General features: G+C 38.1%; 1 protein-coding gene across 1 annotated transcript; it reads left to right on the plus strand.

Moving 5' to 3' along the window:
- The first annotated feature begins 668 nt into the window (after window positions 1-668).
- Window positions 669-16,360, plus strand: OCIAD1 (OCIA domain containing 1). The gene is made up of 8 exons (XM_030947926.1): window positions 669-760; window positions 2,067-2,151; window positions 5,625-5,678; window positions 6,173-6,220; window positions 9,108-9,237; window positions 11,381-11,589; window positions 12,943-13,092; window positions 15,929-16,360. Exons 1-8 carry the CDS (start codon window positions 704-706, stop codon window positions 15,964-15,966), a joined length of 771 nt encoding a protein of 256 aa, XP_030803786.1. The 5' UTR covers window positions 669-703; the 3' UTR covers window positions 15,967-16,360.
- Window positions 16,361-20,334: the final 3,974 nt, after the last annotated feature.

Here is a 20,334-nt window from a genome sequence, read left to right on the forward strand (position 1 = left end):
ATTTAAGCCAAACTCCGGGGTAAAGAGACAATGGCTTGCTCTACGAAAGGATTAAAGGGAGTGGTACATTCCATATGCAAGTACGGGCATATCAGCATATAGGGAGCTCAAGCCATAGTACTGCGTGTTTACACGAAAATGCCAAAGGCATACATTGCACTGTCAACACCATACTTTTTTTTCCTAAATTTCTCCTTATTTCTCAAAAACTGCAAGCACCCGCTAAAGCTGCCCTTTCCACGGCATTAGCTAGAATCAAGCACACAACTTCCTAGTCTCCCACTCCAAGGCAATCCTAACCACCAAACTTATTCCACTTTCGAGCTCAAGACCTGCCCAGCAGACACTTGCTTAGTCCTGATTCAGCAAAAACCCCCTTTTTTAGGCAACAGAGATCCTTTCCTTTTAGGAAATTCTGGCCACGCATCCTTAGCAAGCGTTAGCAAGCCTGTGGGTACCGTACCTACAGCTGGAGCTAGGCAGGGACAGACAGAAAGCTTTTCGCTCCCGTCCGTGAGGGGCCCGGCCCGTGCCCAGCGCGGGCAGCGCCGCCGAGCCGAGCCCGCCGAGCCGAGCCCGCCGAGCCGAGGCGCGCCGAGCCGAGCGCGCCCCGCCGCGGCCCGCCCGCCTTCAGACACTGCCGATTGTGCGCATGCGCACCGCGCCCTGCGTGCGCCGCGCGCAGTTCCGGGTCACGGCGGCCATGGAGGCCGGGCAGGGACCCGGCCCCGGGCCCGGCCCCGGTGGCGACACAGCCCAGGTAATTGCGCTGGCTCGGCGGCGCTGCCGCGGGGAAGCCTGGCGGGGCTGGGGGCGGCGCGGCGGAGGGCGAGGCGGCGGGCTTGGGCCAGGGAAAGGGCATTCCTATCAGCCGCTCGGCCGCCCCTGCCCTGAGCTCCAAGCGGGGCCGGTGCCCTTGAGGCCTCTCGGGGGCCGGGCGGGGAGTCCTGGCAGGAGGCAAGGAGGTGTTCGTGTCTGACCGTGAGCCACCGAGGTGCTCAGGTACCAGTGGCATCCTGGCCTGAATCAGGAATAGCGTGGCCTGTAGGACCAGGGAAGTCACCATCCCCCTCTACTCGGCACTGGTGAGGCCACACCTCAAGTATTGCGTTCAGATTTGGGCCGCTCAGCTCAGGAAGGGCACTGAAGTGCTGGAGCGTGTCCAGAGAAGGGCAACTCGTGATGGGTCTGGAGTACAAGACTTATGAGCAGTGGCTGTGGGAGCTGGGGTTGTTTATCCTGGAGAAAAGGAGGCTCAGGGCAACCTTATCACTGTCTATCTACAACTGGCTGAACGGAGGTTGTAACCGGGTGGGGATCGGCCTCTTCTGCCAGGCAGCCAGCGATAGGACAAGAGAGCATCATATTAAGCTGCACCAGGGGAGATTTAGATTAGACATTAGATGGAATTGCTTCACAGGAAGGATCATTAGATATTGGAATGGACTGCTCAGGGAGGTTCTGGAGTCACCGTGCCTAGTGGTGTTTAAGGAAAGACTGGACATGGCACTTAGTGTGGTGGTGTTCAGCGCTAGATGACCTTAGAAGTCTTTTCCAACCCAGCTGATTCTGTGATTCTCTGTTCCCCTGGTGCCGATGGCCTTGCCACAGCGGGACAGGGTCAGCCACACAAACCCCGCATATGCTGGTGAAACAGCTGGTCAGCTCTCGCTGAATTACATCCCTGTGAACCAACAACACACCCTGTGGTCTTTGAAACCCTAAGAAATACTTCAAAAAGGCACTTAATGATCTGTCAGATGTCAGCTATTTGGAAGGCTGGTTGGAGGGACCAAAGCAGGCTTTTCTAAAGTAAAAGGACTGAGCTGAGTTGGGATCTGACTATGCACAAAGTATTTCCTGCTCTCTCATGTAATTTTTAGAAGCACTGAATTTTTAAAAATTACATATTTCCTGTGACATTTATGGACAAAAGATACTGGTTTCTTAACTGAGTGAAAGTATAGAAACTACAAGGTATGAAAGTTAGACATTAAGTTTTTTGATTGAAAAATGCCCTCAAACTGTTTGGTCCATTCTTTTCTAATTGATTTCACTAATGAAAGAGGGAAGTACCAAAGCCTTATATTCCAACGGAGGAAGAAAGACGACTCCTCAAGGAATGTGCTGAAGAGAGTTTTCGGTATAGAGGTAAGCTCACTTTGCTGGTAAACCTGGTTGCTTTCTTTCCACCCTTAGCTTTTGCTGTTGCCTGAGGCATTACAGAGGGTCTGGGTCAATATAGCACAACAAAGGATTAACGAGCTTCACGTGTACTAGAAGGGTGTCCCAGCAAATGCTGATCCATGTAGTATTTACTAAGAGTTTGCAGCAGTTTTGTAAAAGGTGCAACATAATTTCTAAGTTGTATGCCTTATAACAAGATATCTTCATATTTTATGTGGTTATTAAAAATCTGAAAATAGATTTAATTACTGAGTCTCATTTAATTTATTACTGGATTTTCTTTTTTGTGTTATTTCTGCATTTTTATTTTCAATTTTTATTGTTATCTTTAACATGCAAGAATAAAATAGTTTAACTTATAACCATTAGTTTTCATCTTTATAGAGACTTGTAAAGAGAATAATATATAAGTAGTCACTCTATTCAGCTTTTGGAGAAAATTGATGTGTCTGTGCATGGTTTCTGTAACCCTAAGGTTCAAGGCATGCTTGATTTTTGTACACCTGCTCTCGAGGTTTGAAAAGGCCTTCTGATGTGATTGTTGCCTGCTGTTTTATCATACACTGGTAGGTTCCTGATGCTGATAGGTGGCTTGGCAAAAACCAGGACAGATGAAGAATTTAGCAGCTGATGTGCTAATTTTAGCACACTGGGGCTCTTAATTTCTCATGGAAGCCAATACTTTCAGGGACAGGTCCTAAGGCATTATGATTTTGAATTAATGATTCAAAGTTCTGTTTTGTCTTTCTCCATTGGTTTGGCATTTGCCTCATCCACTTTTACACAAATACTTGGAAATCTTCAGCATATTTGCTAAAACGGACATTTTCTGTATAATTTTATAAGTGAAGGTGGCAGATCCATTAGTGGTACAATGATGGTTGTGGTTTATTGATAATCTCTCTTTTGGAAGACAAAGAGGAGAGAGAGTTGTTTGTTCCTGAGCTGTTCTGCTGCTTGGCAATGTAGCTCATTGCCCTGTGAATCTTTATATAGTCACTAAAGAAACAGCATGTGGGTATTACTTGAATGCCCTAAGTTAGTTTCTTGAGTAATTTCTCTTTAGGGAGCTACAACAGTAACAGATTTTTTTTTCCAAGGGTTGTGTATTGTGCTGTTATCTGGCTGGGAGAGCCTAAAGTCCATTGCTGTTTTCTAGGTCTCCTGTCTTTGTTTCCCTGTTCTGCATACACATACCAGACTGTATTCACTGTATTAAATACATAGTGCTTGAACTCCCCTTTGCCAAGAGGGTGTTTGTGTGACTGTGCTGAAATCCTCACTTTGTATTGTGTCAACTTTTGTTATTCACTGAGGTTACTATAAATTTGTGTGTTTTCAGTTGGTTTATTCAAATTTCAAGCTGTAGCAAATTTTACTCATTCTTATAAACTGTCTGTTTTGTCATAGTTTCTCTTGACAGCTTCTGCCACTAGTCATTTCACAATTCAGTTTACTATATGCTTTACTGCAGTTACTAGTTTGTAATCACATTATCATACAAATTCTTACACTCTTAAAAATTCTAACTAAAATCATGCTAACAAAATCAAATCATACCGATAAAACTTTATCCCCATCAAACAATTTTGACTTGGGTGCATTATATTACCATCTTTATGTGCTGTTGATATATCAACCTTCCATTATTTTCCCTACATTTATTTTGTTCCTGAAGTAGAAGAAGTACTTTTTGCCTATAGCATTGATGGTTTCTGATTTATTAAGTTTGTTTTGTTGGATTTTTTTTCCTAGAGTTGAATAATTCATATTGATTTTTAGATACGAATCCAATTTTCATTTAGCTTTTTTTTTTTTTAATTTTTAGGTACCATTTCAGATCTTATATGCTCACATGCTAGTATAACCTGCTTTTGATATCTGGAATGTTTCTGTAAGGTCTATAAATAATTTCAAACTTCTAAGGGTCAGACTGAAATCTTCTGTTATAATTTTTGAACTTATATTTCTTTACACACCCTCCCTCTCCTTGTTTTGTTGGGGGGGGGTATTTGTTTTTGTTTTGTTGTTGTTGGCTTTGTTTGCTTTTGTTTTTCTTTTACAATTTAGTTTCAAATCTGTGCTGTGATTTTATATCTCAGAAAATCTAGAACAGTAAATTTTCGAAAATCTAGGTCTGGAATCTCTAAAAGCATCAGATTTTTAATATCTAATAGGTTGGGAGGCTTTATTCTCTGTTCTGAAGTTTTGCTGTAATCCTGGTTTGAACCAAGGAGCCAATATTTCTTCTTAAAAGTGACATCCAGTTGCATTTACCCTGAGATAGAGGCTGGTTGGACTCCTTACCTAGTTTAGACCTGTCAGAATTTTTGATGTTAAATTTCTGGTTATTCTTTAATACTTTGCTCTCCAGGAATACAGTTTGTCTTCAACTATGAACTTAATTAGCAAATTGTGTGCATCAAAATACTTCAACCATCTAGCGCTGTTGCAAAAAATTCTCTCCTAGAAGTAATTGAGCTTTTCTGTAACAGCCTTTTGTAGCCCTTTTCTACATTTTCAGACTTGCATGAAATAAAATTTCTCTATGGCATATCTAAATCTGTAATGTAATTAACTTTAGCCTTCTGTCGTGCTTGTTACTTCATTGTCCCTGTATCTTGTGCAGTGGTGGTGGTCCTTATGTATAGCTGCACAGTAATCTTCCCAATAAAATAATTATCATTGCTTGAAAGAAGCATTCATTTTGTTTTTTGCGATCTCCAAATGCTTCTTGCCACATAAAGTCTTTCAATATAATAAAAATTGACACGAACTGTTAGGCTGGTTGTGGTAGGCAGTGATGGTCTTCCAGAATGTTCTTTTCTCTGCATTCCTGACCCTAACCCCAGGTTGAATAGTTTGATCTGTAAGCTACAGGAAAAGCTGCCCTGTTTTTTAATTTGCTGGTGAATCAAACATTACCTAATTTTAATCAGTCCGATTTATAGCTCTGTAAGAGTTAAACTTTTTCCAAAATGCCTGTGTTAAAACATCAAGAGTTTAGATTATCAACAGTTTTTAGAAGCACTGGCCTCTATAGAACTTCCTCCTGTTGTGCAGAACTGTGTATGGCTCCCTAGCTTAAAGTTCTGCACCTTGATGCTGTAGCAGTTGTAGCTAGACCTGCAGTCTTGTCTGGAGAGCTTTATTCCATCTGACAGTGGCTTTTGTATTTTAGCAAGCATGAAGTATAATGCAGGCAGGAGAACTCATTAACTCATACAACATAATTTGTAGTAGGTCTTAAAAACTGGGATTGACAATGTTTGATAATTTATATACAGTTTGTTAATTTTATTTTTATATATATATATCCTTATACAAATCAAATGAGCTTTGGAAGGCATAGCAACTCTCATTTTATTGCATATTTGTTAAATATGATTGAAAATATTGAAAATTGTATTTTAAGCAGCTTTTTTTCTTCTTCACAGCTTTTCCTTTGGCTGCAGTGAGCATGCTTGGTACTAGTTTCTTAATTAGAAAAGGTAAAGTATAAAAATACTTCAGTTTCATTTCAGTTTGCTCAGTTGAAATATCTTTCTGCTGTTAGGAAAGGTAATATGATAATATAATGTCCAATCTACTTGCAAATAACAGATGTTCAGACTCTGCAGCTACATGATTTGCAGTTCTTCAACATAAAGAAGGAGCCAAACTTAAAATCAAGTTCATATGTGTTTTATGTTGTGTGAGAAGTGCAATATCTCACTGCTTATGAAACAATATGTTCTTAGTGTGTTAATAACCCTGTAATTAAATATGATTAAAGAGATAATTCCTAGATTTTTAAATTATATGGGGAATTCAGATATTAGGGTTTTTTTAAATTTTCTTTAATGCAAAGTGTAAAGGAGTAACCTGCTTCTACAATCATAACTACAGTGGAAGTTTTTCAAGTTAATTCTTGATATCTGATTACATATATCTTATGTAATATCATATATCTTATTTTAATATCTGATTTTATCCTCATTTTCAGGTGTTCTAAGAGATACCTCAAGATTTGGCTCTTTTATTAAAGTTGCATGTAAGTGAAAGCTACATATGAATTCAGCTTGTATTTGTGCTGTATGTTCTGGACTCGGCTATGCAGATGTAATTCCCTTGGGACTGGCTGGCTAATTCACTGTGACTCAAGTTGGCAGGGACCCATAAGGACCAGAGTCTGAGCTCCCTGCTCCTGACAGAATGACCTCAAACTACGCCATGTGACTGAGAATGTTTTCCAGATGCTTCTCAAACCCTACCAGGCTTGGTGCTGTGTCTGCTTCCCTGGGGAGCCTGCTCCAGTGCCTGACAACCCTCTCAGTGAAGAACATTTTCCTAACGCCCAGTGTGACCAATGGTTTTAACCTAAAAGGAGAGATTTAGATTAGATGTTAGAAAGAAATCCTTTACTGAGGGTGGTGAGGCACTGGACAGGTTGCCTGGAGTAGTTGTGGATGGCTCATTCCTGGAAGTGTTCAAGGGCAGGTGGGATGAGGCCCTGAACAATCAGATTTAGGGGGGGGCATCCCTGCTCATGGCCACAGGGTTGGAACTAGATGATCCTTAAGGTCGCTTTGCAACCCAAGCCATTTTATGATTCAGTGATTTATTTACTGTCTGAATTTTTACTGCACATTTTGGACAACTTTTGTTTATAATGTTTGTATAAAACTGCTTGATAAATGTAACATAATCATTTAGATAAAAACGTTGTAAATAGATACTGTGCAACCTTGCTCTAAATTACATTGCCAGAATACACCCACCCTCCCTTCCGAATCTGAAGGTCTTTATTCTTGGATCTCACGTGTCCCATTCAGGCTAGTTTAATTACTTTTTTTTTCCTGGACATTATGTATATACAATTGTAGGAAAAAAGCAATTTCATGTGAATGATTTTTGGATGAAGTATGAGCAAAAATAAATTATTAACTTAATAAATTAGCCTTTTCAATTTAATACAGGACAGTAAAACAGGAAGTTGCCATCTTGCCAATCTGTGCAGATACAGCCAGTTTACTTCAGTGGGAAGAGGGTAAACCCCACGATTTGTGGTCAAGGAAGTGTTGTTTAAGCAGATAAATGAATGTGAGAGACTAGGGCTCCAGTTGTTTATGCTAAATTCTGGTTACTTTCTTTGAACACCAAACAATAGTGTAACACAAACATTTCTAATAAATAATACAACAGCTCTTTCCCCAGTCACTCCTACACATAAGGGCCACATTCTTATTTAATAGAACTAATTTATTGAAATCGGGGGGAAAAATAAGGTGCAGCTGGGCTGGCCAGGATGTTCTGCCTGTAGGAATTCCTGTACTTTTCTCGGTAGTTTTCTAGGTACTCTCAACAATTTACTGCAACTTGTAGTTAGCCGTGGCTGATTCACCACACTGACAGCATTCCCTTCAACACAGCAGAGAGCTCTTGGTGCTCTCTGTCTTTGACAAAGCAGGGGAAGATTCCAATGCCTCTGTGTCCTTCATGTTAGTCTGCAGTGGGACCTGGCCATGTCTAATCAGCTTCTCTAAGATCTTGTCACAGTGAATGGAGAAGCAAAGAACAATACCTAATTTACTGTGCTAACTTGAAAAATGTGGATCATCTGGCTCTTAGTTCTGTAATAAAATAAACCAGATACTTTGCCCAGTAATTACTTTGAGTGAAACATCTTCCAGAGAGATACTTCCCCTTTTCTTTACTAGAAGGCCTCAAGAAAAAGAGACTTTCTCTTTGTAATTTATGCCAAAGAGTAATCAGCTTTATTTTGCTAAATATTTAGTTTGCATTCTTCTTAGGCCAATCTAAGGGCTTGTAATTTTTCTCTTTGCACATATTTATTCTATATGAGGTGCTTGGAGTTTTTTTAACCTGCTAAACAGCTAAACCCTTACATTCCTCATTTGTAAACATCACTTGTAGTTGTGGCTGTTCTTCTCTATTCCCTTGGAAAACGACTTTTACCCTTCTTTTGAAAATAAGACATTAGAACAGGCATCAAAATTTCAGTATCAGTACAGCAGACTAGGATAAAATCCCCTTTATATTGGTTCCAAGGCAATGTAATCTACAGCTGAGAATTGCAGAGGATTAATGTTACTGATAATTAACTCTTTCCTCACTTAAAGATAATCCAGACTCTTTGCCTTTATATTTAGGAAATACTCATTGCGCATGAAAGAAGGGTCTAGTAATTTTCTCGTACAAAGTCAACGAGAAAACTGTTAATCCCCACGGAATCCTTCATACACCATTGACCCACTCATAAAACTTGAAGGAGCCAGTTGATGGAAATCATAAGTTTTAAGCCCAGAAAGAGCTATCTTGGTAATTTATTCTTATGTCCTTTGCAGCAGGTGGAAGTAGCTCATGCACTAAATTGAAACCATTTGCTTAGTGATTACAAGGGTTCAGCTAATTCAGTTGTTTGCCCCCTGGCAGCCAAATAACAGAATCCTTTACAGAAAATGAGCCTAGTGCTAAGTTGATTTAGACCTCTGTTCATACTGGTAAAGCCTTTTCAGGATCTGACTGTTCTGATGGATTAAATTAGCAGAATTTACTGCCTGTATTTATTTCTGATTGGTTTATCATCTTTGATAGTTAATTATGATTTCTGAATCTTGGAAAAAAACTATGCAATTTAATTTTTTTTGCCACCTTTCATTCACCAAGTACTAGCTGAAATCATCTGATGCTCACACCATGTCTAAATCATTGCTTTATGTCTCTGTTCAGCTGTTGCATTTGTACCCTTTGTCTGCAGAAGAAGCAGAGATGATTACTGCATGTTTTTGGTTTAGATCTAAACTGGTTTTCTTTCTTTTATTCAAGATACTACATTATTTATTTGAAATTATTGTTTTAAAATAATGTTGGATATTATAGTGCAGCGTATAAACCCATCTTTTTTTCTTTTTAAAAAGTTGCTGGAATGTGTGGATACCTGGCTGGAAAGATATCCTACTTGCCAATCTGTAGCGAGAAATTTAAGAAACTGAAGGATTCCCCAATAGGAGATGTTCTGCGACAAGCTCAGAGACATAGTTCACCTAAGTAAGAGTTTAAGTATCTTTTAAATTTAAAACATATTCTGAATAGGGTATTTTAAACACTGACAGATCAATACTACTTTTGCAGCTTTCCAACAACTTCAGAGCTGCACCTTCCCTCATTCCCCATTACCTCAAATCTACCACTTTCAGAAATCTGTATTCGTATCAGTTGGCAAGCTATAAAATACATATTTTGAGCTCTTTACATACAACTGATCACTTTGAATAGTAGAAAAATAAACAGTTTACTTATCAAACTGTATTCCTTGTAAAATTGAGAGTGTTTCCCATGGAATTTGCTTAGAGAAGTGTGACAGCATAAGTTGTCTCCTTAGTTTAAAAGTAAACTAAATTAACTGAAATAAAATAGTGCTACATTCTGGAATTTTTTCCCATAGTTTAGTTTGATTGAAGTAGGAAAAGGGTGGAAATGATTTCAGTGTTTATCAAAGGAAAGAGCTTAGTAAACAATATCAGTGCAGGAAGAAGCATGGTGGTCAAACACTGCTGTTTGTTTAAATCCTTTACATCTGTAACACCATTATGCTGTACATATGAGAAACTCATCAGGTTCTTAAAACTATTTCCTGTTTTCTTCCAGAATGTTTTCTACTTCAACTGGTTTTTAATTGCAAGCTGCTTTCAGAATATGTCACTTAAACCCTTGATTCAAAACTGGGAGGATAGTGTTTGGATAGTGAGTAGTAGTCCTCCTGTGTATGTGCTGAGATTTGTTAAATGTTTATAAAGGATTTGCTTAAATTCTTAAATACACTATAAATTCAGATTTATGACAGTTTTTATTTTGTCTGCAAAATTTACCTTTATTCTGAAATGTTTATGGTTTTATGCCATCACACAATTTCAGGCATTACCACTTCATACACTTACTGTATAGAATCAGCTGAACTGCAGCTGGACTTGTCCCTTCACCCCCCTCCAGTTTCTAACATGAAATTGTCATGCTCATTAGTTGTGTTTACATGAGAACTTGTTAAAGTACCATCGTCTGCCACACCAATAAATTCCTTCTACCATTAATGGCCCATTTGTATCTGTAAAGTTTTATTTCCTAAGTGATAAAGTCCTTTTCCTTGGTTGAATAAATAATTTAAATTCATTTCAATTGTATTATTATTCATACACGCTAACCCTTTTAACCCTTGCAACAGAAATCATTACATTTTCCTGAGCATTGTATGTCTACTAATTAATGTATTTTGGTAATTTGATTTACCAAAATATAGTATGAGTTAAAAACTTGTAGGGAGCTAAAGATTAGGTAGCTTTTTAAAGCTGTGTTTGCATGTAGTTTAAAAGCATAATTGAGACAATAAAGTGGCTTTGTTCTGTATGTTTATTATGAGAATTCAATAAAGACTAATTGCAAATGTTTATCATAGGAAACTAAAAGTACAGCTGAGCAGAAATTAAAAGTAAAAAATTAATAAATACTCTAGAGGTGTTCTAGTGGCATTCTAGTGGTGGCATTCCTGATAGAGGGACATGTTGTGTAGTGGCTTGCAAGGCCATTCTAAGAATATAGTGAACACTTTAAAATATCTGGCACCAATTTCCAGAGTATTCTTTATATGATATTATCTTTCTCTCTCAAGAGAAAATTCATTAATATTTTTGCAGAATTCAGCAACTTGATTAATTTTCTTAAGATATCTGTTTGTTCTTCTTCTGTTCTTCAGTCCTGATCAATTACAGCACCTTCTAATGATGAAGGGTTTTAAATATGAAATTCTTCCTAAAAGGCTTTTAAAATTCCCTATAGTTCATACTACCACTAGTTGCGTGGGCACCTTGTGTACTATTTGTGTCTGATGTGGGGTGTTTTTGTCTGAAGATTCCTTGAGAAAAAGGATTGTAACTTCAGTTTTGTAAAGTTCAGTATGTTTTGTCTCTTTTGTCTCCTGTTCTGGAGTTATGAGCTAAGATTCTGTGGGGAAAGAAAGAGAGAAATTTTTGCAGCATAAAGAAAACACCCAAAACATCCCAAAAAATTTTTAAGATGATGATTCAGTTGGAAACTAAACTATTTAAAATGAACATTTTCTTGAATTGCAAGTATTGTTATAGTTCCATTTTTAACTTCAGTATTTTTGTATTTAATATTTAGTTCTATTCTTTTCCAGTCGTTCCAGTCGTAAATCTGAATTTTCAGACATACCTTCTCAGTCATTTACTGAGACATCTTCTCCAAGTGCTGGACTCCCACCTTCTTCTAGCTATTCAGATGATTACAGCTCAACAGATAGAGCCCTCTCAAGTTATGAGCCCATTCCATTCAGTGCTTCTCTGAATGAATCTTCACCTACGGGAATTACTGACTACTCTGTTCAAGGTGAGTCTTAGTATTTAGAAACTTTTCTTTTAGATACTGCTCTTACTAAACTATGTATTCTCACCCTATGCAAACACACATGGCAAAATATAGTGGTTTTGAGTGAAAGAGCTGTGGAAGAATTATAATTGTTTTTACACAGAAGATTAATATAAATTTCATTTTGTGTTCTAACTGTAAACTAGATTCAGAGTTTTCTAGCTGAAAGTTGCTTTAATTGCAAATAAAGATCCTGAATTAACTTACAAAGTGCAATCTGTTGTGCAACTAAACTTGCAAAAACTCAGCCTGACTGAAAGTTCTCTTTGACTGAAGGAAAGGGGGATATGCCATCCCTTCACTGTACTGAATAAACCACAGCTTTCCCACTGCCTGCTGGCCCTTCCAAGGTGATTGTTGCAGTTCCACCGTCTGTGGGGCTGTCACTTGATAGTGCTGTAACTCCGTGACATTAAACTTCTAAAAATTTTTCACAATGTGAAAAAATATTTTGTCTCCTGGGAACTGAATGGATATTGTGTTCTATCCACTAGCAGTCTGGTTTTCTCACAGAGAACTAAAATGGTTTTCAAGTATGATGCAGCTGTTCCCCTCTTTCCTGTATGAACTGTCCTCAGCTATTGTAGGGAAAACACAGGATTCTGAATTCAGGTATCTCTGGTACACAAAGGAGGAAGATACTGTCAAATGCAGGGTTTTGTACTTTGAATTAGTTTGGATTTTTTCAACTTACTTATGAAAAATGTTTTATTTCACTAAAAAAGCCCTTTCATGCAACTTGGTTATAATTATATGAAAATATCAGATATAAATGTGTCAAGAAAATTGTTATTGCATTTCATCACAAATATCAATAGTTGGTAAAACCTTTATTATGTAACAAAGATCCTGCAATATAAATACAGATAAAAGGATCAAATGTTTATCAGGCATCATATGATGCATATTGTCCTAATTCTTTGAAAGCAAAATTTAAAGTCTTAGTGCAAACCCTTGAGCTTCACTTAGATTTCTGTTCTGAAATCATATATATCTCAAATGTGCAATAAATGTAAATTTTAGATAAAGTGACCAGAGCTATTTTATCCATCAACTACCACATGGTTGTTAGAATTTCTTATGGTAAAATGAAGAAAAATAATTAACAGCCAGTGTTTCAACGAAGTTTGACAAAATTAAAAGGATAAAAGGAATGGATTACTTGAAGACCATATACATTCACTGTTGTATTTAGAATTGTAGCTGTCATGCTCCTATTAATTTGGGATCAAGCAATAATTAACTGGTATTCTAGAAGCTAAATTTTGGTGTGTTATGTCATATTTAGTATTTTTCTGTTTGTTTTGTGTCCAGAACCTGCTCCAGTTCCAGAAGAAAGTCGTAAAAAAAAAGGCATCACATACGAGGAGTTGAGGAATAAACACAGACAGACATACGAGGTAATGCAACCACCAAAGGCAGAAACTCCAAGCAAGTTTTCACAGGAAAAACCAGCTAAGGAAGGTAATACACCATTTTACAGAAATACTTGTGAAATTCAGATACTTGCGATAATATTAAAAATGGTTGCAAACACAAAGCTTAATTCTGCATACTTTTTAAGCAATGTATATTTAGTGTATCTGCAGGTATCTCATAATGTGATAGATACAGTCTGTAGTTTCCTGTTTCAGATTAATTATTTTTTTGAAAATTTTGGTCATCCCATAGAAAATTGTAATTCATTTTCTCTACCCATATTGCTTGGTGCCAGACTGAAAAGCTCGTAAGTTTTGCTTCATTGAGTATATTGAGCAACCTTTTTCGACAAAGAATTCTCTGAGCTCAGAGCTATACCAAAGAGCTATGGGAGGGGGGCTTGTGTTTTAGATAGCATTGTTCTCTCAAAATAGAGCACATGGCTGATGGTTTGAAGGGGAGGGTATTTATTTTTATGAATAGTTTCATGTGGAATTAGGGAATTTCTATAGAGGCATTGTTTGTAGAGGTTCATTTTCTACATTAAAACCCAGAGGAAGGAAACGGTATTTGGCAGCAATATTGAGATTTGTTTTCACAGTGAAAAAGAAAACTCTGCAGAGCAAAATAAGAATGCAATGTCCTGAAGAGCAAGATGCCATTCAGACAACTTTTTGACTCAATCAATTTTTTGAAAAGGAGACACAGAAGCAATTCATATTCACTTGCTTGCTCTAGAACTTTTAAAATTTTATGTGGCATCTGTAAAAACAATTGTAGCTAGAGGAAAGTTTTACCATTGAACATACTGATGGACTAGTCAGTCACCTTGAATTGTTTGGGTTTGTATGCACTGCCCAGTCTTGTCAGCCATGTTGCAACAAGACTTCTAGGAACAGCTGTTGTCTCCTATTGGGCATAATGGGTTGTAATAAGTATAGAAGAGTGTATTAAAGCAAAATGTTCTGAAGCAGTAACACTAAGCTCTGGAACAGTGTTGCTTATGAGTGTCAGTCTCTTTGATGCTTATGAATTACTTTCTGCAGATCATCTATCTTTGGACAGATCTGCAGTCTTGAAAGAAAAATTATAAACCATTTTTGTATAATGATTTTTAACTGTTATTTCAAGGATAAAAGGCTTTCTCTTATCACGTGACTGTGTGAAATCAGACATGAAAAAATTATTGAAGCTGTGGTTTCAGATTGCTTTTAAATTCCATTGGCTGACACTTCATGGATTTACACAATGTTTCTTTCTCAAGATACTTCTTCACAAGTAGAAAGCCTAGAAGTGTCACTTGTGAGCCATAGAAAGAAATGTTAAGCAGCATTCTGAAAACCTTGCCATATTCCATGGCAGATGTGGCTGTGAAATGAGAATGTGTATTTCATACTTTAGTTACTTGAGGTATGTAAAAGACCTCTATAAAATGTTGATCAAATATTGCATTCTTTCTATTACATTTTTGGGTTCTGTGTTTGAAGGCTGTACTTGGGCTTTGAGAATAAAACTGAGCAGAGTGTGAGATTTGTAAATAGAGACTTTTTAAAGTGTCTCTTCACATTTTTAGGGAAAAAGAGGAAGGAGGGCATACAAAAATTCAGGAATGGTTTGTACATGCAAGTACATTTAAATCTGCAGTTCAGGGATTACACTGATGTTGTGGACTGAGATCTGATTTAGCTTCTTGTGTCAAACTGGACATGTTACTTACTGTGTGCTTGTTCATACTTTGAGTCACTGCCCCTTAGTTCATTCTCTTATCTCTAAGTCCCTAGCAAATAGAACCTTCCTTGCAAGGGCAGAAGGGAAACCAAAGCATGTTTGAACCAGCTTTAAGCAATCCCTAACTTCCATCTGCCAGTGCCTTCTCCCTTCCCTGCAGCGGCACAAATACGTGCATCTGCATAGTGATCGAGACTGGCCCATTTTCCCGGGAATGAGTGCAGCCTGTTCAGCTGCTGTGGGTAATAGAAATGGAAATCAAATCCTACTTTGGGAGAGCTTCTCATTGTGTCTGACTGCAGTATCAGTCACTCCAAAGAGATTTGTCAGGGCATTATGCTCAGTTTGCTGGTAGCTCTCAGAGACAAGGACCAGGTGTTTTGCTCCATTCCACTTGTTCTGCTGCATAGTTACTAATAAACAGTCAGCTTAATTATTAACTTGCAAGTGAATTTATAAAGGGGTGCCTGACTACTGTCAGCATTCCTACTGGATCAAATGGAGCCATTCTCAACCTTTTCAGTGATGGCAGTCAGTTACAGAGGACTTTGCAGCTCACTCTCAAGAGAGCCCATTTTCACTTTCTGGTCGTTGTTCAGTTACAGTGGCACACTTCTGAACAAAGCCGTTAGACCACTACCCTGGGTTTTTTCCTCTCTGACTCAATCCTATGCTAAAGGAAGCTGCCAAATAATAATGGCTGAGTAGTTTCCTAGTCGGGATTACTGATTTCTGTTTGTTTGTCTTTGAATGTGTTTTTAACTATCCCGAATACATCCAACTGTGCATGTAACCAGATTATGTGGCCTCATTATTTATTGTAACATTCCTTGCCTGTTTCCTCCAATTGTCTTTGTTTCATTCACGTGTTACATTTGTTTTAAAGTAATTACAAATTCTGTACAGCAGGAATTAGCACAGTAGGCCTCCTGATTGAATATTAATTCATTAAGGTAAAATGATTAGCAAACTCTTCTCCCCATTTATTCAAAAGTAGCTTTAATTATGTGTCTGTTGTGCTGTGACTGACTGTCTCCCCACGCACCACTTCAGATGACAGTGCACTTCATTATACTTTTTGGCACTGTATATTATAAACTTCAGCAGTTAAACTATCACATGACTACTTTTGTTTTTCTTTTGTTTTCTTTAGTTAAAGTAAATAAATATGGAGATACCTGGGATGAGTAAGAGTCAAATGAAGAACTGAAGAAAATTACCTCCTGTCAGCTAATTTGAACTTCATCTAGATTAGTCATGAATATCAGCACCTTTGGTGTGCTCTGCCAGACACAACTATTAATAAATGAGGAGAAAATCCTGACTTCTTTGAAAATTTAAAAATTGTATTTATGCTGAATTTTTTAAATTTTGCATAAATGAAAAACAAGGCTACCGTGAGATGTCATGACTATAAACCATTTGTGTTGTTGTTTAAGAATGAGAAGGGTAACTGGTAATATGAACATATGGCATAAGCTAAAATACATGTAAATAAATGCAATCCCATGTATTGAGAAGGGAATAATATCAGAATCTTCTCAAATTTTCAAGACTTGCATTAAAAGTTACCTGTAGAACTCAACCTCTCACCTTGTTTTGTCTGCAAGTGATGTGCTGGGAACTTGAAATTGTCCTCATATTCGGTTTGTAATGTCAGGAATACTAACTAAACTGTTGAGGGGGAAAGGGCTGAAGAGCTGAGCCAGACACTAAAATAACCATAACTTTTTCAAAACTGTTTCATGGTGCCAACCCTATTTTTAGACTGATATTCTGACTTGCCCATAACAGGTTTCTACAGACAGTCATTTCTGAAGAAAATAATTGAATGAAACTGCACATATTGAAAATAGCTACATTTAAGTGCAGAAGGCTAAACAGGACAAACTTTGGTAAAATCTTGAATGATATATTGACTGTTAATGTTAGGCTCTGTATATTTGACCATATTTCTCAATTTTTGCAAGTCATGACAAAACCACCATGTTTATGGAGAAGAGATCCCAAGCAATTGAATGTTTTGTTATCACCTGTAAGAGAAGAGCTACACTTGCAAAACTGAAGAGTTTTTCCTGGTGTTTGCATCACCTCCTCGGTCTCTGAACATGTTGCCTTCACTTAGGGATTTTCATGTTCTCACCTGTGCAGTTTCATCTCCCAGCATTGTGTTTATTTTTGGGTTTGGGCTATAAGGGAGCACAAACCATGATGAAGTTGATAAAATAAAAGCATTCCTGACATCCTTGTTGGAGCTGAAAAACAATGTGCCTACCAAGCTGAAAATTCTCAGACCTTATTGATTTAGTGGACTTGCAGCAAATGGCACAAATGAGGAGGAAGAAGTGGGAAGAGGAGGATGCTTAAAGAGCCAAATACTACTTAAAATAAACCAGGAAGATTGCTTTCAGAAAAGCTCATCTTCTAAAAAAATTAATGTGCTAATTGGATAATCTCTTAGTTGTATCAGAAATTTACCTTGTAGAGTGCTTCTCATGGCTGTTATGAGTGAACTCTGAAAATACAGTCTGCCAGAATTGTACTGCTGTGGTTTTCAGTGTGCTATTCCAAAGCCGATTAGCTTTATCATGAAAATATTCACAGTTTCTTAGTTGTCAGTTATGCAAGTAATAGGAGGCAGACTATTGAGATGATAATAATAGAGCAGATTCCTGTGATGGTGCCTTCCTGCAAAGTGTCTTGCCTCACATTCATATTTTTGGGTGGACAAGTACAGTCTTTGATATAAATTGTATCAGAATTTTTCTTCCTTTCTTAAAGGAGAAAATAAAAGGCATGTCAATTAATGTTGTTCGGTATTGATAGCATTTTTTAATTGAATATAAACTTTTTATTCTGTTGCACTTAGTTACTCTCAGAGGACATACTTTCTTTTGTACTTGAACAAGTTTGGTTTGCTGTCAACCACTTTTAAATTCTTTTGATTTCACACTCTTAATACACATTAAATACAGGAAAGTTCCCAATCATAGCTGTTAATTTATTAGGGTATTGGGAACTGATATTTCATCAAAGTTGGGTCACATTCAGTTTGCTGTGACAATGTGTATGTTGAGCCGTTGATTCACTAAACAGCCATGGGAATTCATTCTTTCTTTTCCTTGCATATCTTCCATTAGTACCCTCTTGTTTTATAGTGGGCCTTTACACTCTTGGTTTCATAGCAGCTACCCAGTCACCCATCAGTAGCTTGCTCATACTGCACTGCCATGACTTTTGGGAATTTTTATCTGAAACCAAGTGTCTTGGAGCTGACAGCAGGGTTACTGTTGCTGGGAGCAATGTTACTAGATGTATACAGCCATGGTGTTAAAAAATACTTGAAGTTTTTGTATGGTCCATCATACCTGTATATTTGTCAATAATTGAGAATTAAATCAATGTTTATTGTACACTTAAGTAAATTTTCTTTTCTTCTTCAAATTAAAAATAACATTTAAAAGTAACATTTTTTACCTTAAATCAAACACAAGGAAAGGAGTCTGAATGCTTCACAAAGAACATTTTTAAAAAAGATCCTCTAAAATAATTGTTTTTACAGTTTCTTCAAACTTAAAAATAAGCAGGTCAGTTTAAAGGAGCTGGTAGCATTATCCCCAAGTTTGTTATTACTAACGTACATGAACAGAGAGAAGAGGGTTTGCAGAAATGTGCCTCAGCTCTTTTATAGCTGGTAAAGCTACCAAAAATCCTGGTCCTGAATGTTTCTGTGTTTCCCCAAATTAGTAGGCATGTTTAGAGTCCCAAGTAGGTATTAGTCTGACCTTTGCAGGGCTTTTTTCCCTACTGACGTTTGGAACACAGCTACATGGAAGAGAAAGGTGTAACTGAAATTTGATTTGATTTGATTTGATTTGATTTGATTAATGAAAGCTGAGCAGATTTCAGGAAACCTGGGGAAATCATTAATATTCCAGATTGAACCCATAATTTTTTTGCCTCCTTGAGCTTCAAGAAGAAATCCTCACTTGTCCACTGTGTGCTGGAAGCTGAAAGATTTTGTTCTCCTCATGGGGGACTCTTGTTTGTGGCCCTGAGTGAGGGCCTTGCCCAGCTGCAGGAGGCATGTCCAGCTCCATTTGTTGGCCCTATAAACATACCAGACCTACCAGAAGAAGGCTTTGCTTGCAGCCTAGTCTTCCTAACTCACAACCAGAATAAATTCTCTGTAATCTCTTACATGAAACAGGGCGTCTAAAAATATCCTTTTACTTTTTGCAGTTTAGTTTTGTATTAAGTTGTTAGCAGAAATCCACAAATCCTTGGATGTTAATCTCAAGGCAACAACTGGGACAATTTGCATCCCATTTCCACTTCAGACCCTTGCCCTGGGTTTGTGCTAGTTCAGCACAGCCAGTGCAGGCCTGGATGCGCATCTGCCTCAAATTTATACTTTCAAAACTAAAAATCAAGAGCCTGGTATGAGCTACTGTCATGTGATGCTGCAGTAAGCAAACAAAGGATGTATGATAAAGAGGCTGTGCAATCATCTGATACAATGGGTATGCAATCAAATAGAATATTCACTTATCCTTGAAAGGAGAAAAAACCTTAGGATGAACAAGAAATGGACAGTTAGATTTCCTTTGCCAAAACTTGAGGTGAATTATTCGGGATTAAAAACTCATAGTGTATAACCTTTGTTTTGCTGTTTTTCCAGTTGCTCACTGATGACATAGGACTCCATTTTCAGGATATGAGATCTTGCATGAACAGCTTCTAAATGCTGAAATTTTTAATTCATTCCTTACACAGAATGATACACATTCTTTTCTACTTCCACTAACCCACAGAGGAAGCACATTCCTAGTGCATTCGATTTTTATTTTAATTATGAAGCTAGTTTCTATACAAATCTAATGCCAAAATAAATAATTTTGTTTGGCTTAACTTTGTACTTTGAATACAATTGTTAATCTTAACTATTTTAAGATAACTAGCATTTTTAAACAGTGCAGCTGATTCAGGTAAGGGTGACTTTGTTGCAGTGGCCAATCCCTAAACATTAATGATGGATTATTAACAATGTCAAAATAATTTTAGCTATGGTAAGTAGAAAACATTTCTGCTGGTACAGTGCCGTGGAGTCAGTGCATGCGAAGAAGAGCAAAGTGTGCTTTTTAGGGTCCCCTGAAGATTTTATGTAAGACTGCATGCATTTTTCCTCACTGCCCCTCCACATGCCGGAGAACGCGCAGCTCTCAGCCCGCTCTGAGGCCGCGTTGTGGCCGGGAGCCGTGGGCGGGAGCCCTGCGGGCCGTGGCAGCTCCCGCTGTGCCGGGAGGAGCGGCACAGCACGGCACAGAACGGAATGGACCGGGTTGGAAGCCGAGCTGCTGGAGCCGCTCTGACCTGTGGCGGCTGCCGGCCCCAGCTGTCAGCTGTGCAACATGAGTGAGACACGGGCAGGCTCCGTGCCTGGCACGGCTCAGAGCGCTACGATCTGCTAGATCCTGGAGCTAAGCAGGAGAATGGGAGTGAGTAAATGGCAAGCGTTTGCTGCTGGGAAAGGTTTCCTCTGAGTATTACAGATGTGAC

This window comes from Camarhynchus parvulus, chromosome 4 (genome assembly GCF_901933205.1).
Source record: "Camarhynchus parvulus chromosome 4, STF_HiC, whole genome shotgun sequence".
NCBI lineage: Eukaryota > Metazoa > Chordata > Aves > Passeriformes > Thraupidae > Camarhynchus > Camarhynchus parvulus.

Coding starts and splice junctions, on each gene's coding strand:
- OCIAD1 (XM_030947926.1), top strand. CDS start 704: ATGGAGGCCGGGCAGGGACCCGGCCCCGGGCCCGGCCCCGGTGGCGAC. Junction 5,679..6,172: donor TAGTTTCTTAATTAGAAAAG/GTAAAGTATAAA, acceptor CCTCATTTTCAG/GTGTTCTAAGAGATACCTCA. Junction 11,590..12,942: donor TACTGACTACTCTGTTCAAG/GTGAGTCTTAGT, acceptor TTTTGTGTCCAG/AACCTGCTCCAGTTCCAGAA.